Raw genomic sequence first — 27943 nt, 5'->3', positions numbered from 1 at the left:
TTACATTTCAAGTACTTTCTGTATTTTAGCTGATTAGAAAAGAGGGAGCATTATATCAGATGATTGTTTGGTCTCTCATGTGAATTGCATTCAGTGGTCTCAGTCCTGCTCCCCACACACAGATGCCCACATCTCAACAGCCCCATTAGTTGGGACCCTTGTTAGCACTCTCGGCAGAGGCCAAGAACTGAACAGATCATAAAAAATGAATTATCCTCTCATTTAAAGTTAGTTCTTTGCATTACGGCTGTTTGTGCTGTCCCTGGATTTCTATCTCTAAGCCTGTCAGTTGGCACAGCTCGTAAGCAAATTCTCTTGAACATTAACAAATAAAAATCGAAGGTCACAGGCGTGGTCTACAGTACCTGGTTAGGTCAATCTAATCTGCCTTGCATTGACCTAGTGGTGGAAATGTCTTCCTTCACTTAAATTTGGCTCCTGCCAACATAAGTGCCTCTCCATGCTGATTTAGTAATACCACCTCCCCGAGCACTGTAGAGTCATGGTCAATGTAATTAGGTCAATGCAGTATGAGTGTAGACACTGCATTGCTTACATCAACTGTTACTGGCTTTCAAGAACTGTCCCACAACACCTTCACACTAACAATACAATCGATACAAGCGCTGATAGCGAGCATGACCACCACAGATGGAAGGAGACAAGTATGCACACAGACAAGCGATTTAATAACTGCAGTGGCTGCATGCCAACGTAAATTAAGTCGACATAATTTTGTAGTGTAGACGTGGCCTTAGAGAGCAAAAGCCGACCATGTAAACCCTCCCCCCCCAATTTTGGTGCAACACCATTGCACGGCACTGCAATGGTGTGGCATGCCGCTGCCATGGAACTAAGGCCCTCGTGAGGTGGGCTTGATGTCAGGACACCACCATGGCCGCACGTTGGTGCTACGATGTCACAGCGTGACTCCATGCTATTGCCATCACGCGCTGACACAAGCAGAACGCTGTTGTGACGCGACGTTGTTGCGACACCCTCTTGCGCTGTGCCGTATGCTCATGCTAAGCCACAGGGTGATGTGCCCGGAGCAGGCAGGCAAGGCCTCTGCTCTAGAGCATGGCTGTAGCAGGGCTTTCTACTGGCAGGCAGGGCCAGGCTCCACGTCCACAGAACACACAGGCGGCCAACTGGCCGCTCTAGCCTCCCCTCTATACTCCATGGCTCTGGAGGACCGAGCTCATCTCCCCCACCCGCCCGTCTCCATGACATTAAGAGCGCTCTGGCCGGCCAGCTGCCGTCTCTATGGCCTTGGCGGCGGCGCTCTCTCCGTCCCCGCCTCTCTGTGGTCGTGGAGGCCGGCCGCGCTGCGCCGGCGCTCAGGCTGCCCGGGGAGGCCCTTCTCGCTGGTTGTGTCCGTCCCGACGGCGGGCCTGGCGGAGCGATGGCGGCCGTGCGGAGCCTGCGGATCTCGGTGAAGGCGGCGGAGGCGGCGGCGGAGCAGCAGCCGCCCCGCGGCCCGGAGCCCGAGCCTATGGAGGTGGAAGAGGGCGAGCTGGAGACCGTCCCCGTGCGGCGCTCGCTACGGGAGCTCGTCCCGGTGCGCGCTGGGGGCCGGGCCGGGCCGGGCCGGGAGGGGAGGGGGGGAGGAAGCCGGAGGGCGCGGAGCGCGGTGAGGAAAGGCGGGTGCGGGGGGGGAGGGGCGAGGCAGACAATGGGGGGGTCGGGAGAGCCAGGGCGAGGCGGGGACTGTGCGGGGAGCGGGGAGCCTGTGCGGGGGGGGCCGTGTCGAGGTGACAGGGGAGCCACAGCGAACCCCCCCCCCATTCGAGGCTGTGCATTAGTGACCGAGCGAGCTCGGACGGGGTAAAACCCTAGTGGGGACCGGGCGGCTTGTTGTCAGACGTGGGGGGGGGGGGCAGGGTTTACTTCGACCCACTCACTTGTGTGAAACCACAACCTGCCTTGTCCTGCCGAGGATTTCACTTTGCATCTGCTCCCTCCTTAGGAAGGTGCTTCCCCCCCCCTCCCCCGTGAAGACCAGCTTAAGAGACGGACTGTGCTTTTTTTCCTGCCCCTTTACTCAACGATCCTTGAAAGCCTTTCTCCACCTTCAAGGCCATATAAAGCAATGTTCTGAAAAATAACATCTTCCATGATTCGTGTGACTTTTTCTTTTCTCTACAATTTTAGCTGCTTTGGCGGGTGGGTGGGGGGGTGTTGAGACCCTTGTCAAAGGAAGTGATGGATTCTCTCTCATCACATCAAGTGAGGGATGCCCTTCTGGAAGATTTGCTTTAGCCAAACACAAGTTATTGGACTGAATACAGGGGTAATGGGATGAAATTTAATGGCTTGTGTTATACAGGCGATCAGGCTAAATGATCTGATGGTTCCTTCTGGCCTTAAACTCTGTGAATCTACGAACCATATATCTAGCCTACATTTCCTTGTTCTGTTGCAAGGGGAAGGGATGAGAGTGGTATGCTGAGTCCTCAGTGCCAGAATAAGAGGGTAAATGGTTGTTTAGAAAGAGGGTGGAGGAGAAGTCGGATTATTGGCATAGAAACTGCATGGTTTCGTGCAGTCTTGTGAACTCAGCAGAACTAACTGATGACAGTGAAAATGCTGCTTTTTTCCCTACATGTCATTCTTAATTCTTTGACATTAATAGGTTGATTTAACAAAACAAAGGCAATGAGGCACCCAATGATGTGAAGATGCTTAAAAGTTAATTTTTCAATATGAAAGTTGAGTTTAATGTTATCTTGTGCTAAAAGGTTGCTTGATAACTTAATACTGGTACATTGGGACTTTTAGAGAGTCTAACATGGTCAGATTATTTTAAGGTATTAAACAAGAGTTTTTCAACTGGAAGACTTATACCTGAAACCATGGAAGTTAGAGTTGGTAAAAGCGTTTATCACCTCCACCTTCCTGCTGTGGCAGAATATATTTCCTCCTGTGACTGCAGATGTACTAGTTTTTTAACTGATGCTAAAGATTACTTACACCAAAGAAAGCTGCATGTTTTTTGATCCATTCTGTTTGCACGTAATTCTGTTGATAGTGAGAGTTGTATATGTCTGGGTCAAGAACGTACTGGAGCTTAGAGTGAGGAGAGGATAGAAAGAAATGGATTTATTTTAGAACTAATTAGTAGGTGAGATTTTTATTAATCTAACTAGCTTGTTGCATTTAGCCTTCATCACAGTTCTGCTTTGTTTCAGGACACTAGTAGACGATATGAAAACAAAGCTGGAAGTTTCATCACAGGAATAGATGTCACCTCCAAGGTAATATTGCGCTGTGGTTCTTTTAAAAGTTTTGTATTACTGTTGTTGGATAGGAAGCAATGTTAATTGGTTGTCAGGAAATCCAGAGAAATGGTCATTTTCACTTAGAGCAGTGATACTCAGGGCATCTCTACACTGCTGCAGCAGCAGACATAGGCTATGTCTGCACTGATTCCCCTGCGTCGGACTCCACGGATCGACACAGCGGGATCGATTGAACGGGCAGCGGAGACCCATTCAATCAGTCCTGGAAGTGCTCTCCGTTTGATGTAGTAACTCCACCTCCCTGGAAAAGAGTAACGTGATGTCAACCGGAGGGCATTTCACATCGGCACAGCACAGTGGAGACGTCGCAGTAAGGGAGCATAAGTAGGTCGACAGGAGATACGCATTCTACAGTACATAGCTTGCGTATCTCCCGTTGACCCAGCACAGTAGGGTAGACCAGGCCACAGATGCATTGGCTTTGATTGAGTGGATATGTGTATACCCACTCAGTCGATGGGAGAGTGCTCTCCCATTGACTGAATTAGTCCACCACCCCGAAAGGCGGAAGGCAACATTGATGGGAGAGCGTTTTCTGTCGATGTAGTGTAGTGAAGACGCCGCACTGCATAGACGTAAGTGTGTTGACGGGAGATACGCTAGTTACGTTATGTAACTAGTGTATCACATCAACCCAGTGTGGCAGTGTAGACCAGACATCAGACTGAGGCTTGTGAGTCACAAGTGGCTCTTTAATGTGTGTTCTGCAGCTTTTTGCAACAAATGATATTAAAACACTGTGTGCTTTAATTATTAACCAGTCTAGGTTATTAAACAGTCAGGATGCTTTTACTGTGTTATTTACTAATTATAGTTGATAAAATAACAACACTTAGTTGTTTGCTGTGAGAATTATATATATATAAAAAAAAACTAAATATGAATATATAGTACTATAGTAAATGAAACAATGAATTCACACTCCTGTGGCTCTTTTGGGTAATCCTGGTCACTAATTTGGCTCCTGAACCCCTGAGGTCTGAATATCACTGACTTAAACATTCTTTTATAGCCGGAGAACTCTTGTTTCGATGTTAGGTTGGTGACATTTTTTCTCATGCTGTAATGTCTATCTCATGTAAATTATGAGAGGCAGCATTTGTAAGTCACAAAATCTACAAAAATAAACAAGCTTTTATGAAAAAGCTGAGTCAAATGTCTCTTTCTGATTTTCTAGTGAAAGATTTATTTGTAGACAAAGCTTTCATACCCAATCAAGTATTTGTAATACTGTTTCTAAAAACTCAGTGCATTTGCCAAAAAACAAGGAGACTCTGTTGGAATTACAGTGATGCCACTCCATAGTGCAAAGCAAAGCCCTTCGAGTCAAGTCAGCTACATTTTTCTTACTGTGTGCGTGATAGAGAAGGGAAAACAAGTGTTTGGCAGGAAAATCTAGTTCCATTGTCTTGAATCTTCAAAGAGCATCATTGTGTGTTTCCACACACTAGGCCTTAAGTACATAAATTAACAGCCACTTCAAAACAAGGTTTTATCATTTTGTGGTACTTTGGAAGCTTCAACTTGCAGCTGGTCTCCTTGTTACACAATGCAATTTTAAAATCATTGGCATCCCTGTATGACTGATCATTATACCTTCCATCTGGAAATTGAAAAGAAAATTTACTGTTTTATGTTCTGTGTTAAGTGCCCCATAGCATTATTAGGACTTTACATTTTCAGAGCAAAATAAAATATGAATCTTCACAAAGTATGGTGAGAAGTGATGCATGAGTTGTTCCTTGTCCAAGAGCACAAATGGAGTTGGTGTTAGAGATTGAAAATCAACATTCCTGGCTCCAAATTTCTAGCTTCTGTATGTCCGAGACTTGTAATTCAGGAAGCAATTAACATTATAGTATCAGTGAGAAAATCTCACATCTTTATTACATTCCTTAATAACAGCATCAAAATGGCATTTATAATTATGAGTAAAGATGTATAGTGCTGAATAATGAAAATGAGTCGGTTGGGAAATCTAAAAAATTTTGATTAAAAGGTCAAATTTATCTTGTAGTTCTATCACAGAGGGCAATTCTTGCTTAAGGATATTTTTATGATACAAGATTCATTTTAGTTGATTGAAATTATTGAATTATTATTAATTTTTTAGACTGAGGCATTCTTAATCACAAGAAAGAAGAATAACATCTCTGTTGAAGACTTGCATAAAATCTTTTGTGTCATTGCTTAGAGACTCTGTTGATAGCCTGCCTGGAAATACTTTGGATTACCAATCCTAGCCAGATTTCTGTAGCTGGCACTCAAATTAGTGCTGGTAAAGTGCAAACACAAAGGGATATTCGCAAAGCTCACAGTGTAGAACCAAAGGGCTACTCCCAAAGGTTGTAGGTCTCCAAATATTTTTTTTTTTAAACTGTCTGGAAACTCTGTGATCTATATCTTCTCAAAGTGTTTTCCTTTTTTCCTCCAAGTTAACAAACCAGCAGCTTCAAAATAAAAGATGAGTCTGCCTGGCTGAGGAAACATTGGTTTCAAGTAAAGATTTACTGAATTTTGTCTTTCAGGTATACTAATTTTAAGGATAAGTAAATTTAATTATCCATTAGAAAGGTTAAGCACTTGTCCAAAATCAGAGTCAGTGGCACACCACACATCATGATTCCCGTTACGCTGTTTGGGCCACAAGACAGTAATCATTTGACTCTTAGTCAAGCTGTGAAAGAGTTTTTAATTTTGTCCTTTTTAACATAATTTTATCATTTTTTGTTGACTCAGCCATGCCTATTGAAAACAAATAGAATCTTTTTAAAGATTAATTTCTGGCCAATCTGCATTGTATTAAATGTCTCATATTGCTGTGGAAATTGTTTGGACCAGTGCACCAATTTCATTTTCTGTTGGGTCTTGTCTTTTGCAGGAAGCAATTGAGAAAAAGGAGCAAAGAGCGAAGCGCTTTCATTTTCGAGCTGAAGTGAATCTTGCCCAAAGGAATGTGGCATTGGACCGAGACATGATGAAGAAAGGTAGGGAAAGTGCAATGAATTTATCAAACTGTTTGAACGAAAGGAGGAATCTCTAGATTGCTTCCTTCCTGTTTCCTGACTTGATGGCCATGCTACCTCATGCCTTTCTTTCCAGGTGTTCCTGAAAAAAGAGAGCATCAGTAGGAGAAGTACTTTGTGTTTTTCATTTCACTTTTTTCTGTTGACTTTAACATTTAAAATATATTTTAAGATAATATAAAAAATAAATACAATTAAAATAGTGGTGGGAGGAGGATACCATTTTTTACTGACATAGCACTGCTGCATATAGATTGGCCATCCAAGGCTTTTCTGTCAGTTGATACAGCAGAAGCTGTCGGCACAGACATGGTTACAAGGCTCCATAGGTTCTCTGTTCAATATTTAATGAAAGAGATGTTGTCAACTTTAAAAAACAGTCGTTTTATAAAAAGGGTTAAAAGTACTCCGAAAACCATTCAACATCTTCCTCTGAATCCCTTGCCAGTTTTTGTGGTTTTAAACCACATTTTCCTGTATTATTTAAAGTATTTCTCTGTGATGCCGTGTGAAGGACATACAGACAGAAAAGAAACGAAGGCCCCAATCATGCAACTGCATTACTGTGCGTGGAGCCCCACACATGTAATGCTGTTGAAGTTAGTGGGGCTCAGTGTGGTCACGGGTTCGCCCATGTGGATGCATTTGCAGGATGTAGGCCCTAACAGTCCTTCTGCACAGATCCATTTGCAGGATCAAGACCTAGGCAATTGATTATACAGCAGAAACTTGAAACTGACTATACAGATGGTTGTGAAATAGGTGATGAAGACATTGAAAACAGGAAAATAATATTGCTACTGTTCAGTTATGGATAACCTGACTGCTGCTTGTAACAATACTAGTAAAAAACTTTTAGAATGGGGTGATTTTTTTTTCCTTTTAATTTGACCATGTCCCTTTAAAATAAACTAAAGCTTGTACATTCTTATGGAAAAGTTAATGACAAATTGCATGTTGTCTTTAAAATCAAATTATAATCAGTGATGGGCAGTAGATTTTCTATAGCAGTACATTTTTATATTTCTAATGATTTTGTGTTCTTAAGTATCCTGTTTTTATTTTCAATGGGGAAAATCAAAACATAGTGAAATTATAACTTACCTTCCAGGCCATTAAAATAGAAGTTCATGCCTTTAAAGTGGCACAGGATGTCCCTGACTTGAGTAAACTATTCTCCACTTTTCAAAAATGATTTTGGTTTTTAATTCAACATGTTTCTAATACACTAACTCGTTTTGTAAAAATGAACAGTGGTTTTGTTTCTTGTTGACAGCAATTCCTAAAGTGAGGCTGGATACAATCTACATTTCCGGGGTAGATGAGATGAGTACCCAGGACATCTTTGCCTATCTTAAAGAGTATCCTCCTGCTCATATTGAGTGGCTAGATGACACATCGTGTAAGTAAACTAAGTCTTTAGCCTACAGTTCTTAATCTTTTTGGTATTCCAGAGCTCTTGGGTTCTATTACTAGTTCTGCCACTTAACTTTCTTTGTGGCTTTTAGGCAAAGTCATTGACCCTTCTCTGTTTCAGCTTCCCCATCTATAAACTTACTACTTCAAGGAGTGTTGTAATGAACTAGTTAATAAAGACCTGTGAATATCAAAAGCAATACAGATCTAAGTTATTGGTTAGTGAGAAAAATAGCCCCAGCTCTAGCAGGTTAGGTTGGCTACACCCAGCTGCAATATGCAATGTTGTGAAAGATACTAACCCTGATGAAAATGACAAGCTGCAGAAGTGTCTTAAATTGATGCAACAGTACTGAAATTTTAAAGGTCAAAGATATATTGTGAGGTAATCTCCAGTTCTTTAGAGTGAGAAACAAAGAAAAGATGTAGATTTTAAAAATCAAAAGGATGGAGGACACTTGGGTATTTAGTTTATACATAGTTTTTCTTTCTTAGCCTGCCTTTACATTTAGGATATGGGTGTTTTCCCCTTCAGTGAATTTTATTTGTTCAGGCACCTTAATATAAAACAAGATAAAATTCATTGCTCTAGTTTTTCCTGAATCCTTAAACATCAGAGCACCGTATAATGCTTTTGGCTGTATCAGGACTGAATCCATCTCCATAAAGGGGTTTTTGCTCAGTGCTTGTTTTTAAGAAGCAACTTATTTTTCCCTCTTTCATCTTCACATTTCTAACAGTGTTGTTATCAGCCTGACATTTGATAAGTTTTACTGCCTATTATTTAAATTCGGTCTCTTTTGACACACATTTTTCTTTAATGTACTGACTCTGCATTGCATTTTCTTAAATGCGCAAGACTTGCTAAACCTTTTATCACTAGTCTACAAATTTGCTAAACTCTTGCTAAACCTTTTATCACTAATCTACAAATTTGATGATCTGTACACATATAAGGTTACTGAAGTTTTATACTATTAATTTATCTTCTACATAAGGGACTGTGAGATAAAGGATATAATCTTAAGAGTCTGTGTGAAAAATTCCAACTAACTAGAACTATTTTTGTATGGGTTTTTTGTTTTAGGTAATGTGGTATGGCTTGATGAAGTGACAGCAACACGAGCTCTTATAAATATGAGTTCTATGCCTGATCAGGATAAACTCAAAAACCGAGAAAACAGCGAGGAGAAGACAACTGAAAAAATCAAGAAAGGTAGATGCACAGAAGATATGGGTCATGCAGTTAAAAATCCACATTCTTTAAAATATATTTTCTTGGCTTGGGTGCTGCATAATTTGAGTTACTGAAGGAGGTTCTGTCATATAGTTTCAGGTAATGGTATTCTGCCACTTTAAAAAAGGCTTTCATCTTGGAAACCTTTTGAAGGAGCTGCTTCCTAAAAGGTGGGTTGGAGAGATATCAAAATCAGTGATATGGTCTGTACTGAACATTCTAAACCGAAGGGTTAATTCAGAGGTGATATAAGTAGGGGGGCAAGCTACACAGCAGTGAGTCCTTGTAACTCACAAGCTGAGTGGGTGGAAGGGTGGCATAGTAGCAGTGAGAAACAAGTGGGTGTAAGAAGGTGCTTTTTATCTTCTTAAACCCTCCTATTGGTTGCTTTTTTCTTGTTACAACACCATCCTCTCTCTTTGCAAATGGCATTGATTTACCAGTGTGAAACTTCCATCACTATTTATATTATCTCTGAATTTAATCCTGTTAAAACCTGGCCAAGTACCTCACTGTATGCTCACAAATCTGTTGCAAATGAGCCCAGTTGCTGGGTTCCATATGCTTCCAAGTCAGCTAGGTCTGACTAGAGTCTAGCCACTGTTTCTAGCTTTGAGATCTTAAGTCACACTCTCTGGCTCTGACCTCTTGCCCTTCCTTGCAGTGTGGGATGCTGCCACTCAGGACTCTGAAATCTGTGTCTGAGTTTTCCTGAGCCCTCTGTCACATATGCTCCCCAGAGTTCCACCTGGGCTGTGAGTGCTCTGGGCTTGTAGCTTTACCCCTTTGGGGACAATGTGGCAGGAAAGCGAGTAACATAGGCGTAGCAAAGGAATTTTTTTAACCACAGTGACTCTTAAAGCATTCAAATTACAGAGCTTTGAAAACAAAAGTCCTGAGACTTTGTATGAGCTCACCCCTGCTGCATGTTTGTGTGGTCTCTCTCCCGCAAGTCCTCGTATGTAGCCTAGTCCATGGTCACTCCCATCCTGCTCAGAGAGAACCTAGCCCTTAAATAGAATATCTTCTCAGAGCAATGTGCTCCGATTAAGAACTAGGGACCGCTTGCCTCTTCCCCAGTGCGGGCCCCTGTGTAGAAAACCCATTGTTCCATGGGAGTGGGCCAGTAGTTGAAAGGCAATCAAAGTTGTTGACTCCAGATTGCAGTCTTGATGGCTCTTAGTGTTAGTCCTTGAAGACTGACACCTCCTTAGAGCATGTTAGGCTTGTGCAGTCACAGTGTCTGATATGTCCACACATAGAACAAGGTAATGTTCATAATTTGACTCGGATATATTCCCCCGTCACAGTGTCCATAGTCTCCTCTTCCAGACAGAACATACTGCATGGTAAATTTATAAATTGAAGCAGCAAAAGTACACCTTAAAATTGTGATAAACCTAGAATCTACTTGCTGACAACATCCCCCTAATCATAACTGCATTATACTTCCACAGCCAGGAATTTGTGGCTTTTGTTATTTTGACTATATCCAACTGTTTTGCTGCTAGTGTGATGGGATAATTTCTAATGGTGTGGTTCAATCCAAGATCTTGTATTGCATGTTACCAATCAATAATGACAAATGCAATTCATAAAAACATTTGTTTTAACTGTGACTGTGTTTTACTTAGGTATGAGTTGCATGAACAAAATTCAGCTTGCCAATCTCCACTTTCTGAATTTTAAGTGCTAGTAGAAGCCATCATGTGTAGTCTGTTTTCACACTTCTGTTATGCTTCCAGATGCCTTCATAGCAGATTTCTCCTTGCAGATTTCCACTGCAACTCAGTGGCTTTCTAAGAACCCCCTTCCTGCCTTGGGAAAACTAAGTTTATACAAAAATAGGTATTGTGAGGAAGATTTCAAGTACATTTTACACTATTTTATCAGCCCCCTCTATATTATGTCCTATTTCTATGTACTGTAAGCTTTTTTAATGCAATTTTAAAATAAATATAACCTTTGATTTCAGGCAAATACCAAGATGTTATAAAATGTAACAGTCTTAAAATACATCTTGTGTCATTTTTGAAGACTAGGGAAAGATCTTATTTAAATTGAGGACATATACTTGCACATAGATCTTGTTGGGTGCAAAGTAGGTATTATGCCATGCCTGTAGATATCGACAGTAGTAAAATATGTATTGACCTAAACTCCACCAACATACATTTCTGCACCTGGTCCTCTGGAAAAGCCAGGATATTGGGTGAAGTTCAGACTACTTAATTTACTTCATAAATCCTTTCCAACTTAAAGTATGAGGATAAATCCAAAAGATTAGGGAGACTTGGCTCAGATGGATTCCTTTTTAAAAATAATAATTTGGGAATTACCTAGGCACGTTTTGTCACTAAAAACCTATTGCAGTAATTAAAGATCCCGTAACCCTATTTTGAAAGAGGCAAGTTGTTAGTCTTGATAACTTGGCCAAATTCCACCCAAGTAATTATATTCTGCCTATCTGAATATTCTCCCTGATTTCATCTGAGTTCAGTATTCCTTGCTTCCTGCCCATAACTTTTGTGTGCTGTAAACATCTATTGCACACCACCATGGAAGTGGTTCATAGCTGAATGAAGTAATCTCTGTATTTCCTTACTTAAATAGGGCTGCTGAATGGCTTAACCAGTGTTTGAAAAGTGCTTTGAGATATTTGAGTGAGAGGCACCATTAAAGGACTATTATGTGGTCTTTCAGAAATATTTCAAACAAGATTCTGCTGACCATATAAACAAAGTATTTTTCTTATCCCAGTGAAATTAAGGCATTTAATGACCCCTCTGTTGTCCATAAACTGGAATGCAGTGTGACTTCTTTTATTAGAGAAACTGGTAATGCATCTGCTGCTTCAACCACTTACATGGACTGAGTGCAAACATGAAGGAAGCTCTTTGATTAGTTACAATTATCTTATGTAGATTGTGTACAAACCTGTTTACATTTTTTGCAAACATTTATCTGAATTATTCTTTAGGTTACACAGAACAACAGATAACTTCTTCAGTTTGATTTCAGAAAATATAAGGAAATGAAAACCAAATGCTGATGACATCATAAAATCAAGAAGAATTTCTTAAATTTGTTTGTTTTTAGACAAACAGGAGGAAAGCTCAGATGATGAGACTGAGGAAGGCGAGGTTGAGGATGACAATCCAAGTGATATTGAGGTCAGTACGAAAAGAAAAACATTAACATGAGATATTCAGTTTGGGCAGTGCAGTCCTTCAAATATTTTAGTCTTTATGCAAAAATATTATATAGAACCTAAACCATTACATAGAATCATAAATTAAATTAATAATTAAATTACTAAATCAGATTTAGTACTTATGAAAACATTTAAGGCAAGGCGAAGTCCAGAGACTTTGGTCAGTGGGGATATCAGCATAGGAAGGTTTTGTAAAAGTGGGTTTTGAGGAGAGAGGGAGGACATTTGGCATATGGGAAGTCAGAAGCTGCTCCACCCATGTGAGGACAGTAGGAAAGCAGGTGTGAAAAAGATGGGAAGGAGGAGACAAAGGAAGTAATTAGGAGGAAGGATGAATTCGGAGGAAGGCTATTCAGTTTTGGCAAACTACACAAAAGTATGCATTGGGGGAGTGTATATATTTAAAAGTAGTACACTTCTCATTTATTTCGCTCTTACAGCTGCTTTTCGAAAGAAACCAGTTGAAATATTGTTAGAAAGAATGAATTTTTTAACAAGCTGTTTATTTTAAGACAAACTGCTTAGAACACTGTCAGGTCCACTTAGGCCCAAATTTTAGTTGACGTAAAACAAATTAACAGAGAGGTTTAATTTTTAAAAAATTTTAATGGAAACTTTTCTAAACAAACTTTTTTTTGTGTTTCCAGTCCAGACATTGCAGCATTGTGCTAGTGTGTGACAACCTGATAATGAAACAGGCTAGAAACTGACTGTAAGCAAAAATAAAATTGACTAGTTGCCTTTCGTTGTCCAAGTTGAATGAAATGCAGACAATAGATAGCAGTCAGAAGTAATGGAAAGTAAATTAAATTTTAAAAAGTTTAGTTTTAGTAACTTTGGGTGTTAGTAAGACAGTGAGGGGAATCTTTTTTTTTTTTTTTAACAAAAATTAATTTTAACCTGCCAGTGGTTCTTTAATAAATGAGTCTGTTAAAGAAATGCTAAGCAGCTGAGTTCACAAATGTACTGGAAAACTCCCAATATGAAAATAAACTTTCTTAGTAATCGTTGGTTAGCTTTATTGTTGAATGTAATCTGTGCTGAAAGACATTTTATTTTTGTATCTAAAATATTTTCTTTCCAAAGTTGGATGCGCTTTCTCAGGTAGAGGAAGACTCTCTCCTACGTAACGATCTTCGCCCAGCCAACAAGCTAGTTAAAGGAAACAAACTGTTCATGAGATTTGCTACTAAAGGTAAATGACCCACTGCACAGACACTATACAGCGTTTGCAGGTGAAATAACTAAATGGTGTCTTTAATAATGATTTTATTTTTATCTGTGTTGTAAAGTGTCAGATTGCTTGTCAAGCATTATATGTTTAAAATCTCATAGTTCTTGTATAGATTTTTAATGTGTAAGGAATGTATATGTAAAACTTATTCTGGGTGAAATTCAGGCCGATGCAGACATTCAGAAGAAGATGTGTCTACCAGTTCCATCCCAGTTAAGCCCTCAAAATAGGCTTTGTACTGGCCCTCTGCATAAAGGCAGATTTTGCCTTTTATGAGCATTAAGAATTATTTGATATGCTTACGGGGTGACATTCCTCATAAGGTATTGGTGGAAGCTGTTACCAGCTACAGTCATGTCAATAGATAATATTAATGCATGTAAGGTAAACAAACTCAATTCCTGACTTTTTTCCAGTTTGACTATGTCCTTTTTCGTACAGTCCTGACTGTGACATCTCTAAGTAGATAGTCTGCGTATTCCAGCACTTAAAGTTACATATAATACAACAAGAAGGTGATAAATGGAAACTTATATCTTGATGGAATGAAATCAGTTGATCCCAGTATCTTTCACTATTAGTTATATTTCAAAGAAATTGTCATCAGGATTGTAATCCTTTTTGTTCCTAATAAGTACACTGACTGACCTTTTTACTCAGATGAAGGAGATTTATAGCTCAACAATATTTGAGGCTGCCTCACCGTATATACCTCATATCTTTGACTGGGCGCTCTTTATTTTTGCTCCAGTGTTGTTAGGATATCTGCAAGGGGAAAAGTATTCCTTTAACTTAATTATTCTTTTTTTTTTTTTTTTTTTTCAGATGACAAAAAAGAACTTGGTGCTGCAAGAAGAAGCCAGTATTACATGAAATATGGCAACCCTAATTATGGTGGCATGAAAGGAATTCTTAGCAACTCTTGGTGAGTATAGGATACAGGGGAGTAGAACCTTGCATGTGTCCATCCATGCTGAGAAGACTATTTAATATGTGAGTTTCATTCCTCAAAGTTCTGTGGACTTGGGGTGGGGAGCATTGATTTGTAATTTAGCAAAGTTGATTTGTTGACTTTACATTTGTAACCATTAAAATTTAATTTACTTTAATTTAATCAATCAAAATTAATAAGTGCTTATATTTGAGATATTCAGACTGGGCAATATACAGCCGTAGAGTAAATGCATTCAACTACTGTTGAAGTCAGCTGAATTACAGCTGTTTACTCTGTGGCTGAATTTGGCTCACTTTCTTTTGGCCTTTTCATGGCAGAAATATTTTTCCTTTTGCTGACATTCCAGGAAACGAAGATTCCATTCACGTCGAATCCATCGTGATGTGATAAAGAAAAGGACACTTATCGGGGATGATGTTGGATTGACACCTCCTTATAAACACCGACATTCAGGTAATTAATGACAGTACTGAGAACATATATAGTGCTTTACATCTTCAAACCAGTTGGGTTGCAGTTGTTGTGAAACCGCAGAATAAAATAAAATCTAGGTTTTCATGCTTCACAACCTTCCTTTTCTGTCCACTCCACCTCATGAAATAATTAACCAAAGCTGAATTTAGCCCAGGAGAAAACTGGTTACCACATGCTTGTTTTGGGTGGAGGCATTTGTTAAAACATTGATCTGAGTCAAGATTTAGGGTTCTTGGCTGTACTTTGCTTCTGAGTCACTTGCTAGGTGATCTTGTTTTCCCTATCTGTCTGTCTAGCTACTTTATATGGCTCCTGGAATCTGAATGAATTTGTCCTTACCATATTTCTGTGTGACAGGACAGCATTATTCCCACTTTACAAGTGAGGAATTGAGGCACAGAAATTGTCACTTTTCCAAGATCACTTAGGAAATCTGTGACAGAGTTAGGACTCAAACCCAGATGTCTGTCCAGTGCTTTAAACACTATTCTTAATCTTTACTTGATATCTTTACTATATCTCAGGGATATTGTGAGGAAATCATAGTGGCAGCGTTGTTTTAAGATCCTCTTGTGAAAGGTGCTATGTAAATGCAAAGTATTACCTAAGCATCAGTATACAGAATGTAAATACTAAAATCATATATTTCTTTAAATAAAAGCATTCTCTCAAGTAAAACAATAATTGAAATACTTATTAACGGAACACCTGCCAAAATATAATTGTTACTCTTTGGGTTTGTCAACTTGACATTTTTTGTTAATAGTTCTATTTATAAGATTAGTTATGCACAGTGTCTGATAAATGAAAAAGAACTATACTTTTGCCCCCCAGCACTTAGATTTTTTTTTAAAATGAGTCCTATGGCTTTCCAAGCAGCAGCTCAGATACAAAACTTCAGATCACTTAACTAGAATAGTTTAGCAGCTACTTCATTTTACTTTATTGTTTTCTTTTAGGGATTTAGGAAATGGGGCCTGGAGCATGAAAGACAAAATTCTCTAATGGTCTGTTTACACTTCACCTTAAACTGTCATATTCACCATTTCAGCTCTTGTCTTACAGTTCATGACAAAAACAAACAAAGCAGTTAGTTGGTAGGGCTATATAATCCAGAAAATCCTATCAAATGAGCTTTGAACTGGTATTTTAGCCTTTACAGTGGTCACTTGATTTATGGGTGTACTAGGGAGGTAATCTGGGAAGAAATATATTAAGTGCAAAGGCAAAGCTCTATAGGAGATTGCATATCTGCTTACTACTTTGTTAAAAAGACTGACACAATGTGCATTCAATACATTTTCTAGAATATATGCCTGTGCATGTGTTGAATCACATAAAGATTGGAAGAGGGTGCTGAAACTATGCACCATCTTCCATTGAACAGTGTGTGATTAACAGTGTATTACTTGATGGGGCGGCGTTTGTATCCTGTTGTATGTGGCCCAAGATTAAAACACCGATTTACTTCTAAATGAGTATATGTTATAAATTTAGAACATTGGTAGTACATGATGCACGTGTTTTGTGCAGTGCTGAAAGTGGGATCAGGAAGGAATCTTTCCTTCTCTCTACAGCAGTGATCACCTTAAGCAATGTACAACCATTAAAATGAATTATCCTTATTTTAGTAAGTATTGCTTCATATTGTTGATCACGTAGTTATTCAGAACTTTAAAAAAAATCCAGCTGTAGTATTTAACTGCACTTCTGAGACAGGGAATGATACAGACTACTGCATGTTTCATGGCAAATTTTTCTGTATTTACTTGCTATTAAATTAATCGTGTCTCCCTAAAGAACAGCATAAAAAGGAGGGAATGGTTATTTATAATCTTTCATCATTTTTTCTAGATCTTGATTTTTAATTAACTTTATGTAAAAAGAGACAAGGTACGTGACATACTGTCTTTTATTGGACTAACTTTTGCTCGTGAAAGAGACAAGCTGGGACTAACATGACTACAAAAACACTGCAAATATTTATGAAAAAAGATAAATTACAATCTCTCACAATTAATTGTTGTACTTCAGGCCTAGTGAATGTTCCTGAGGAGCCTATTGAGGAAGAAGAGGAGGAAGAGGAGGAGGAAGATCAGGATATGGATGAGGATGACAGGGTTGTGGTAGAGTATCGGGATGAACTACAGGCTTTCAAACAGTCTCGAGATCGTAGCATAACAAGACGATCAAGTGCCAGTGCGTCTGATTCTGATGAAATGGATTATGATCTTGAACTGAAAATGATATCCACTCCATCCCCCAAAAAGAGCATGAAAATGACAATGTATGCAGATGAGGTGGAATCTCAATTGAAAAATATTAGGTAAAAGACGTAATTTCTTGTATTTATTTTATTACTTAAAAACCCCAGTCACAAAGTGTTTCTTGCATTATAAATCTCGTTTTTGAAAGATTCTTAACAACTCAATTAATATACAATTTCTGTGCTCAGATAACTATATTTGATTTGGGTAAAATTAATTTTTTAAAAGCTTGAAAGCAGTTGAAAATAATGTAATCACTTATATAAATTGACACAGTCAACTGAATTGCTCTTCTAAATAAAAAAGAAGTACAATAACTATTCAGGATCTCAACTAATTAACTTAAGTATTTAGAGTCACCCTTTAATCATTCAAGCCCGTGTAGTACAGGCTTTTGATCCTGATCCTGCAAATATGTATGTAGTAATTTTATAGATCTGAGTTATTCCATTGCATTCAGTGGGACTACTCAGGTTTAAATTTACTCATGTGCATATGTGTCTAGGACTACAGCTTTTTAGTATATACTGATTAAGTAAAATCTCTGAAATAACTGTTTAATAAATAGTAAATATAAAATAATTGTCCAAAAACATGTTCAGTAGCTACTTATTTTTCTGTGCCATGAAGAATATTAACATCTTATATTTTAAGATTATTCCAGTTAGACCTTGTATTCCAAAAGAAGTGACTCAATAATATGCATGATGATCTTAACAATTGCAGTATTCTGCTTTGACTTGATATAATATCTAATCCTTCTGAAGTAGCCACTATATCATGACACATCAGTGAGCAGTATCTTTAATGTTGAAAATCCTTAGCACTGAGTAACAATTCTCCTTGAAACCTTATCCCATTTGACTCTTCCTTAAGATCAATCACTTGTCATTTCAATGGCAGAATTGTAATGACTTAAATGAAGTGGCAGCATCAACATATCCTCTTCAGCTCTGACATGATTTAGTGGAAGATATTTTTAAAAAGAAATACAGAAAACTCACTGAAATTGACACGAAATTCCAACATAAAACTTTTAAATAAATATTCCCTTGCAATGTTTGTAAGGTAACATTGCAGCATTGAGTTAATGCATAACAACCTGAAAGTGAAAGTTACTAGAAACTGACTAAAATAAATGGAACTGACTGGTGTGTTTTCATTGCTGAATCTAGGAGAAATGTGCAAAAAAACCCACAAACCAACAACAACCCTTTAATGGTAAAAAGTAAAGACATTTTCTTTTTAGCGAAAGGGATTGCCAGTTCTGTTTTATCAGAGCCTGCACATGTATCCCTTAACTGCACTATCTCAAACAGGTAAAATGTTTACAAGCACCCCCAGTGCACCTGGCTTATAGTCTTGGGTAACAAATGATGGTGAACATAAACCTTAGTGAAGCATTGGAACTCTGTCTATTATTTTGACAAGATATGCTTATATCCTGGTTTAAAAACTGGAAAAACATTGCAATCTATTTGTTACAGACTTCTAAGGCATCCTGGCTGTAGGATATGCAGCATATAATGCTCTGAACATATTGATAATTTGCTTGAAAAAGAGCTAAGACTGGCTGTGGAATGCAGTTTGGGGTTGTTTTGGTTTTTTTTTCTTTTTAAAGTAATAGATTTTGTGTTTTCTCCCTATTTCTTAGTAGGGGAAATCCTGATAATGTATTTGTGCACAGAGGACATTCATTCATGGGACTTAATTGCTGATTTAGAAATACATTATGTCTTCATTTAGGAACTCTATGAGAGCGGATAGTATAGCATCTAGTAATGTCAAAAACAGGATTGGCAGCAAAGGATCATCCGAGAAAGTTGCAGATGTAAGACTACTGCTAGAGGAAAAACGTCAGAATAATACAGGGCAGCGTCAGCCAGTCAGCACTACAAAATCAGGTAATGCAAAACTAATGTTGCACAGAGTGGATGACTTGCTGTCTCAAATGGGTGCATTCACTTCTTGTAACTTCAGTACTACAACTTTATAAACCTGTAGGAATTATGTTCAACTGTTGGTCCAGCATGTATGCAATTCACTAGTCTCTCAAGTTTTTCACACCTCATAATGAATATAAAGAATCTTAGGTTACCAGACTTTGACAGTTCATTTTTTGAGTAAAATTGCAGGTGTCTTGTATTCAGACATTAGGAGCTTGTTGAGACAAATGTGTAATGCCTACTTTATCTGATGAATGAACTACTTCCTTATGCAGAGGACAGATTAATATTGGGGGCAGAAGGGGCATAAGAAAATTAATGACGAAGCTGGGGCTTGCTATAGGGAAAAATGAACAGTTGGATGGAGATGAGGAATTTATTATTGCCTGAATTACTTTGCTTGTATCCATTTTTCCTGCTTTTTTTTAATTTGTCTTTTTAGATGGCTGGCTCTATGTGAAAATACCTAGCACATTGTGGGGCTACATTAATACAAATAACAAATGTAAATCGCTTTGAATGTCTTGAATAAAAGTTCTGGTTTAAGTGCAGAATGTTATGGTTGCTTCTGACATGCAGTTTTTGAGTTTTAATCTTAGTTGATTTGGTCCTTTTTTATTACTATTTTTTTAAACTAGAGCATATGTAATGTGTGCTGCCCTCTTGTGTAGGTAACAGCTAAAGGCTCATCTTCATCACTTGGAAGGGATACTTTCTTTATGTAAAGTTTACTAAATAAATCCACTCCGTCTATAGTCACTATTATTTGTGATGGTAAGCAGGAGCATGAGATTGACCAGTGGATTAGTGCGACGGCAGCAGTGATGCGGGCAATGCACCAATCCGTGGTTGTGAAGCAGGATCTAAGTTTTTGGACAAAGCTCTCTGGTTGCAAGTCAATCTACGTCCCCATCTTCACCTATGGTCATGAACTTTGGGTAATGACCAAAAGGACGAGATCATGGGTACAAGTGGTGGAAATGAGGCTTCTTCGTAGGCTGGCTGGGCTGACTCTCTGAGATAGCGTGAGGGGCTCAGCTATTCAGGAGAGCCTCAGAGTAGAGCCATTCCTCCTCCAGATGGAGAGGAGTCAGCTGAGATGGTTTGGGCACCTGATAATGATGCCTCCGGTAGGCTTCCTTTAGAATTCTACCGGGCACGTCCCACTGAGAGAGGAGGCTCTGAGACCAACCCAGGACATGTTGGAGGGATTACATCTCCTGGCTGGCCTGAAAATCCCCTATGAGGAGCTGAAACCTGTTGTGTAAAAAAGGGAGGTCTGGTTCTCCACAGTGACCCTCACCAGGAAAAGTGGCATAAAGGAAAAGAAAAAGAAATAAATCCAGCTGTTAAATACCTTCCTCTAATCTTTCATGTTCTTCAGATTCTAACAGCTTTCTATAGCTCTCTTCCTGTTCCATTTCCTTTCATGTTTTTGTCTGAGTACTAGTACAGAAAAGGGACTGAAATCCTACAGTTTTCAGTATGGTATGGTTCACGTCATGGCTTAAGTATCTATTTAATACGATTCTTTTGCTCTGACTTTCAGTTTTGTGTTCTGTAAGGTAAACAGGATGTCATACTGTAATTTTAAAGCTCATTTTTTTAATGTAATCTAAAATGTAATTAATGAAGGAGTTGTACTTTTTATATAAACTGCCTCACACTGGACAGAGACCCTTTTCTCTTCCTTCAGTATTTATATTCCTAAAATAGAAATGTGATTCAAAACAAAGATGGCTCTCAGCAATCTTTAGAACAGTTGTTACTTTTTAGTCTTTGGGACAAAGCCCAGCCACAGAAGAGTAAATATCCCGAATGAAGTGCCTTGCAAAAATGCCATGTGACAAATCTGTCAGAGAAATAATCCAAGCCTGGATAAACTATAATACAGGAATTCAGTGCATTTCAAAGACAGTGAGCCGTGTTAAGTACTTTCATTAAATCTTCAGAAAAAACAAAACACCCATAGATAACCTCTCTAATTCCAAATTTTGCAATTGGATAAAGGACATGGGATTAGCTGGAAGAGTTAAAATAAATGCAGTTCTTCATTATTCATTTTAATCCCTGTGACATATTCTTTCCAGATGTACGGCAGAGACTAGGAAAGAGACCACATTCCCCAGAAGTCAAGCCCCCAAGTAGCACTTCCACGCCTCGTCGAGAACCAGTATCAGATGTACACAGCCGGTTAGGGATACCCAAGCAAGATGTGAAAGGCCTGTACTCTGACACTAGAGAGAAGAAATCAGGTTTGTTTTACAGAGAGAAAATATGACTACTTAAGGAGTGCATATGTAGCTTGTGAATACAGACGACGATGATGATTTGATGCTGTTTAGTGGCCTTCGACTAGAAAATAACCGGATATTAACTTAAGAACAGAATATTATTCCTCAACATTAAAGCTTTGCCATTTGTGGATAAAATTCTAGACATTATAATCTTGCATAGAGATTGCATCTCATGAGCTTTATTACAAAATCCTCATGTGAATATCTTGTAATAAAACAGTTTTTGTAATGAAGGTTACAAATGTTGGCTTATTCCCTTTAAGATACTGCACTGCTTTCATTCTAGGGAACAAGAGGAACTTCAAATGAAAATCTTGAGGAATAATATTCTATTGACTGGAGTTAGGAATCAAGTAGTGAATGTTTGTGGAGTGTTTTGAAATTTTAAAGTACAATATCAGTGGTTATTAGAAGTCACAAGGGCCAAACTCTTCCCTGAGAGATGTATGCAATTCCCATAAAAGATAATGGGACTTGTGCAGATTTCTGAGAGCAGAATTTTGATGACGTTTCTTCAAAATCTGGTCTTGGAGAACATCAGAGAATGATGGTTGAATTATATAGTTTAATATATTTTATACTTTTCTCTCAAAATATAAGCTAAAGAAACTTTTAATCTTAAAATAAATTTTCTCTGAATGCTGTTCTCTATCCTCAATGTTGAATTTTTCCTGATTTTTTTTTGCTCAGCTTGTCTGAGCAAAGCAACTGTTAAAGATATCTCAAACTGTGCTAATAAAAAGTCTGCAAAAATATAGTAACCAAGGAATTTGCATTTCAAACTGTTTATTCTTGTAACTAACAATTACTCATATTGACTCTGAATTGCAATATAATTATTTATATTCACGGTCATTTTCTTTAAAGTGTGGTTCTACTTTCAGAAGAGACTTCTGTGAAAATAATTTGATACAGTTCCTTAATTTTCTTAGTGAAGCTAGGTCACATTTTCTCAGTTCATAAAAGGAAGGTTTTTCTTGGTGATGGCTGAAAATATAACCTAAGATTAGGGAAGTATTAGGGAAAGATTGTAATTTCTTTTGATGATGCATTTGAATCCTGCTCTCTTAGACCTAGTCTACAGACTGATTTTGTATCAGTATAACTGTGTTGGTTAGGGATGCGATTATTTATTTATTTATTTTTATATCCAATATACCAGTACTGCCCCTAGTATAGATGCAATACAAGAGTGCCTCATACTGGTTGCTATTCCCATACGGGAAAGACAATAAGTTACATCTCAATACAAGGCACCTTTATACTAATATAATTGTGCCCACATTGAGGCCTTGTCTACACTGGACAGTGTTGTCGACGCAAGTTACAGCGATGATGAAAAAGTGCTATAATTACAACGCTTGTGCCTGTCGTCACAGCACTCGTGTCGCCGAAGCGCGTCCACAGTTGGTGCTTTAGCATCGACAATGAGAGCAGTGCACTGTGGGCAGCTATCCCACTGTGCAACTCGCCACCATGTGCCCCTAGGAGTTGTGGGAAGGTGGAGAGGATCGTAGTGCATCATGGGTGCGGGCTCAACATCCCATGATGCAGAGGTTTCCGCCCTGTCATTCCATGGGTTTCCGACTGTTATGCAGCATTTTTCAATGGCCCAAGTTTCCTGTGCACCCGCCATCTCTGTCTGAAAGGATGGATCCTTCTCTGCTGTCCACTGTTGTCAGTGTGCTGAACACATTGCGGCTGGTCACGCAATATATCATGAACTCCCAGTCGGAACAGGAATCCAAGGTGCCTGACCTGCTGTGTACAATGCAAACAAACCACGCTGGATCACTCTTTGCATTCATGAAGCATCTGCACACACTGCACCACCACTTTTGGGCACGTCAAACAAGCACTGAGTGGTGGGATCGCATCGTTATCCAAGTCTGGGATGACAAGCAGTGGCTACAGAACTTTTGAATGGGCAAAGCCACCTTCGTGGAACTCTGGGGAGCTCGCTTCTGCCCTGCGATGCTGGGACACCAGAATGAGAGCTGCCCTCTCAGTGGAGAAGTGCATGGCAATTGCTTTGTGGAAGCTGACAATTCCAGACTGCTGCTGGTCGGTCGCTAATCAATTTAGAGTTGGGAAGTCCACCACTGGAGCTGTATTATCGCAAGCGTGCAGGGCCATTAGTCGCATTCGGCTATGAAGAACTGTGAGTCTTGGAAATGTTTGTGAAATCATGGATGGCTTCACAGTGATGGTATTCCCTAACTGTGGTGGGGTGATAGATGGCGCACACATCCCAGTTTTGGGCCTGGATCATCTTGCAACAGAATACATCAATAGAAAGAGTTCTCTGTGGTACTGCAGATGCTTGTGGATCACTGTGAGTGTTTCATTGACATCAACATGGGTTGGTCAGGGAAGGTGCATGACGCGCGTCTTCAGGAGCACTGGCCTGTATAGGAAGCTGCAAGCAGGGACTTCCTTTCCAGAACAAAAGATTCCAGTGGGGGATGTTGAAATGCCCATAGAAATCCTGGGAGACCCAATCAACTCTTACTGCCATGGTTCAGGAACGCTTCAATAACAAGTAGAGCAGGTGCCGAATGACCATTGATGTGCATTTGGCAGATTAAAATCTTGCTGGCTATGACTTTATAGCAGGTTAGAACTAAATGAGGAAAATATTCCCATGGTCATAGCCGCCTGCTGTGTGCTCCATAATATTTGTGAAGCTAAGGGTGAAAACTTTCCTCCTTGGTAGAGTGGATCGCCTTGCAGCTGACTATGAACAACCAGATGTCAGGGCTATTAGAGGGCCACAAAGGTGAGAGGAGGGCCTTGACGAGCAATTTTGACAATGAGCAACAATAAGATGTCTTTGTAAACAGCACTGTGCCATGCAATTACTGCTATCCAGCTTGCGCTGTGTATCAATGTGAGCTGCAACCACCATGTGCAAGAGACAAATAAAGATTGCTTATTCTCCAAAGTATGTCTTTATTAAATAACAATCATTCACAACACACACAAAAAGCTGGGCTGGAGGAGAGAAAGCAGTGAGGGGCATTTTGAGCTATGACAACTGGGGGTAAGTCCAGCTGTTGCTCTGGAAGCTATCTGCAGGAGTGGAGTGAACAGGCTGAGGTACCAAGGTGGGCCAAGAGTTTGGTAGGAATGTGTGGGTGGAGTTTGAAAAGCAGTTCTGTACTGGCTGCAGCGGGGGAGGGGGGCAAGCACTCATGAATTCAATCTGCAGCGTGATGAGATACTTTATCAGCTCCGCATGCTTATCCATGGCTTTTATCTTGTGCTTATGACCTGCTATCACTCGCTCCTGGTTTTCCCTCCTTATCCCTGCCTATCAATTTTTTGATTTTCAGATAGTGTCTCTATGCCCTTTTTTCCCCACCTCAGAGGGCTGGAGGAGTTCTTGGAACATCTCCTTTTTGCTTCTCAGTGGTTGTTTTCTTATCAGCCACAGGTGCTCAGCAGGTGTGGAGGGGTTCCCCCTCAAGAGCACATCTGTAGAAGTACAATAAACAATGGACAGAAGCATGATTGTGAGTGCAATAACAGCATTGATTCATTACTGTAAAATGCACCTCTTTCTCACTGTTCCCTGGCAAGCGCACAGCTTGACAATCAACCAGGGCATGGTGAATTGTACCTGGGGGAAGGGGACACTTAATCTGGAGAAAAGGTTCTAGGTGGTTGTTTGGGATATTGATTCAGGTAGATGGGGCAACATTTCAAATTATGCTACCATTTTCCATAGGTGGGGGCTATAGAAGCCGATATCTCACTCCTGAAAGCAGGGATGCTAGGGGGCATCTCCTCCATGTGAGCAGCTTCAAACTGGGTCCCTATGCTGCTTGCTGGTGCGCCGCTTTGGTCCCTGCACAAGTTATTGCCAATTGGCATGGGAAAGTTTTCTACAACTGAGGAAGAGAGAAAGCAGGTCTGCCGAAGAATCTCCAGCAGAGGGTTGGCGAGTACTTCCAGGAAAGTTTCCTCGAGATCTCTCTGGAGGATTCCTGTGACATCTCGGTGTGCATTAACACACTTTTCAGCCACACTGCCTAGCTAAACAGGGAAATGGGAAGCACATGCAAACACAGCTACTCTTGTGCATTTCTGTCCTTTTAGTTTAATGCAACAAAACAAAGGACAGCTGTATCTCATGTAACTGAGCAGCATCAGCTCAGAAAAATCACTTATCTGAGCTCCCCTCTCCTGCATCCTGCACACCAGAGCTGCAGGGCTGGAACTGCCTCAAAACACTCTGGGGTCAAGAAGAGGTCCTGGCTCCCCATGTCAGCAAATGACCCAATCCCCTGCTCCGCATCATCCTCCAACTTGACCTCCTCGTCCACGACTTCTTTGTCAGGATTGAGTCTGGTGTCCACTGCCTCCGGGCCCACGGAGGTTACCCTGGGTCGCTTGGTGGTGGAGATGGGGTCGCCACTCAGGATGGCTTCTAACTCCTTATTTAGTGGCAGGTCTTTGGTTCTGCACCAGACCGACAGTTTGACTCCCTAGCTTTTTGGTACCCCTGTCGCACCTCCTTGATTTTTCACACGGAACTGAAATGTGTCCCATTTATAGCCCTTCTCTGCCATTAAATGAGAAATTTGACCATACATATTGAAGTTTCTTTGGCTGGAGCGGAGCTGGGACTGCACAGCCTCCTCTCCTCAACTGCCAGTCAGATCCAGAAGCTCCAGTGTGCTCCAAGAAGAAGAGTGCTGGGTGCATGGAACCGACGCTGACCAAGCAGGAAGTGGAATTTCAAAAATTCCTGGGACTTTAAAGGGGGAGGGCAGATGGCTTCAGGGCAGTAGAGTTCAAACTGATGACCAGAGTGGTCAGGATGGACATTGTGAGACGCTTTCTGGAGGCCATTTACCATAACAGAACCAAAGGCAGTGTCTACACTGACTCTTTGTCACTAAGAGTGTGGTGCAAAAAGCTCTACACCGCTCATTGCGGTGGTTTTATTTTGTCGCAAAATCAGAGGATTTGGGTTGGCGGGGGTGGGAGGGTGACTGCAGTGTGTACACCGCTGATGTCTTGGCGCAAAAAGCTGACTTTGGTCAACAAAAGTCTGTAGTGTAGCCCAGGCCTAAGTGGGGTTGTACCAGTTTAACTATATTGGTATAAAGTGGTACCACTTTCTAGTGTAGACAAGGCTTTACTCAAAGCTGTGTTGATTCTACAGTTCTAACAGAAGTAAAATTAGTAAAAATGTACTATCGCTGTTATAAGCAAGGATTGCTCTGGATACGTACAGTAGTAGAATTCAATAAAAGCACCATTTTTACATAGTTACTTTTAAGAGTAAACCCACACTTTAAAATATATTAAATTCTCTTTAAAAAAATTGTTGAGAACATTAAGGTTGCATAGATGATGCGTTCAGAATTTAGGAAATGCAATGGTTAAAATTGAAGATATTTTTGACCATGTGTCAGTTTTTCCATTACTATCCATTTCTGTGCTTGTTTTCAAACATGTTCTTTTTAATCCAATAAGGTAATTTATGGACCCGCTTAGGATCGGCACCTAAGACACAAGAAAAGACTCCAGAAAAATCGGAAAACCCTGTAGCATCTCCAGAGGAGGACGATTCAGAGCTCCAACGCGCATGGGGTGCTTTAATAAAAGAAAAAGAACAGTCTCACCAGAAGAAAAGCCGATTAGATAACTTGCCATCTCTACAAATTGAAATTAGCCGGGAGAGTAGTTCTGGGTCAGACACTGAATCATGATGATCTTTAGACCTTGATCTTCAGGATTTGGACTCTGCAGCGTGGCAAGATTTCCATTGCCCAAAACCTGAACATTATGGAGGTGTGGCAGGACTCTATAATTGAGGTTCCAGGAGCCTCTCCATTCTGTTTACACAGAAGTAAAGACCTGTATACCACTTGACACTTAAAGCAATCACATTTGTCTTCAGTATGTGTGGCCCTGTGTTGTGTAGGGCATTGTCATATACATTTATTACAGCAAACCTGTAGTAGTTATTGCAAAACATTTTTTTCCACAAGCTTCAAACTTTAAAGAAGAGGCAGAACTACTAATGAGTTTTGTAGAAGACCTTTTGTTCTTAATCTTTTTAACATGGAGTCTTTTAAGAAAATGTTTTACACAGTTCATCCAAAGAACAGGGAACTTCATAATAATCACTATTGCCTTGCCCTGATAGATGTTACCAGCACCTTTTTTCTCCTCCTAGGGTAATAACAATTATGCTTCCTGGGTGGGCAACCAGCAAGGGTAAAGCTTATAAAGGGATTGCTGACTCCCACTCCTCCAAAAAACTGAATGTAAATCTAAACTAGACCTCCTAGTACAGTAATGCTTCAAAATACCATCAGAGCAGCACCATCTATTAATCTCAAAAAGGATTCTGCTTCATTCTTTTTGGTGATAACTTTTTGCTTTAAGTGAAGATTGACAAGTTCAAGACTGCAGAGTTGGATTTGTTGACAGAATTGTGCAAATTCCTGAGATGATTACTTTTTTTTGGAGTTAAATGTTGAAACCATTTTTAAAATTTCTTTCAATATAGCTGTATTATGTTTGAAGAAATCTAACAATATAAAAGCTTAAAATAA

General features: G+C 39.8%; 1 protein-coding gene across 2 annotated transcripts; it reads left to right on the top strand.

Annotated features, from left to right (window-relative positions):
* Nucleotides 1-1279: 1279 nt before the first annotated feature.
* Nucleotides 1280-27943, top strand: NCBP3 (nuclear cap binding subunit 3). 2 transcript variants are annotated; one of them, XM_067537972.1, is made up of 13 exons: nt 1280-1561; nt 3192-3257; nt 6184-6289; nt 7605-7730; nt 8832-8960; nt 12081-12154; nt 13282-13390; nt 14255-14354; nt 14731-14837; nt 16893-17184; nt 18872-19029; nt 21162-21326; nt 26856-27943. In XM_067537972.1, the coding sequence occupies exons 1-13, from the start codon at nt 1406-1408 to the stop codon at nt 27089-27091; spliced, it is 1824 nt and encodes a 607-aa protein (XP_067394073.1). In that variant the 5' UTR covers nt 1280-1405; the 3' UTR covers nt 27092-27943. The 2 variants fall into 2 exon arrangements, with proteins under 2 accessions (XP_067394073.1, XP_067394074.1); XM_067537973.1 differs by lacking the exons at nt 1280-1561; nt 3192-3257 and adding an exon at nt 5738-5830.

This window comes from Emydura macquarii, unplaced genomic scaffold (assembly GCF_026122565.2).
Source record: "Emydura macquarii macquarii isolate MOO-44397 ecotype Brisbane River unplaced genomic scaffold, CSIRO-AGI_Emac_v2 contig_450, whole genome shotgun sequence".
Classification (NCBI taxonomy): domain Eukaryota; kingdom Metazoa; phylum Chordata; order Testudines; family Chelidae; genus Emydura; species Emydura macquarii.
Note: the sequence above shows the minus strand (reverse complement) of the source record. Positions and strands in the feature narration are given on the sequence as shown.

Excerpts from the sequence above, each read along its gene's own strand:
- NCBP3 (XM_067537972.1), top strand. The coding sequence starts at position 1,406 with ATGGCGGCCGTGCGGAGCCTGCGGATCTCGGTGAAGGCGGCGGAGGCG. Across the intron at positions 13,391-14,254 it reads CATGAGATTTGCTACTAAAG|ATGACAAAAAAGAACTTGGT; the intron begins GTAAATGACCCA and ends TTTTTTTTTCAG. Across the intron at positions 14,355-14,730 it reads GGAATTCTTAGCAACTCTTG|GAAACGAAGATTCCATTCAC; the intron begins GTGAGTATAGGA and ends CTGACATTCCAG.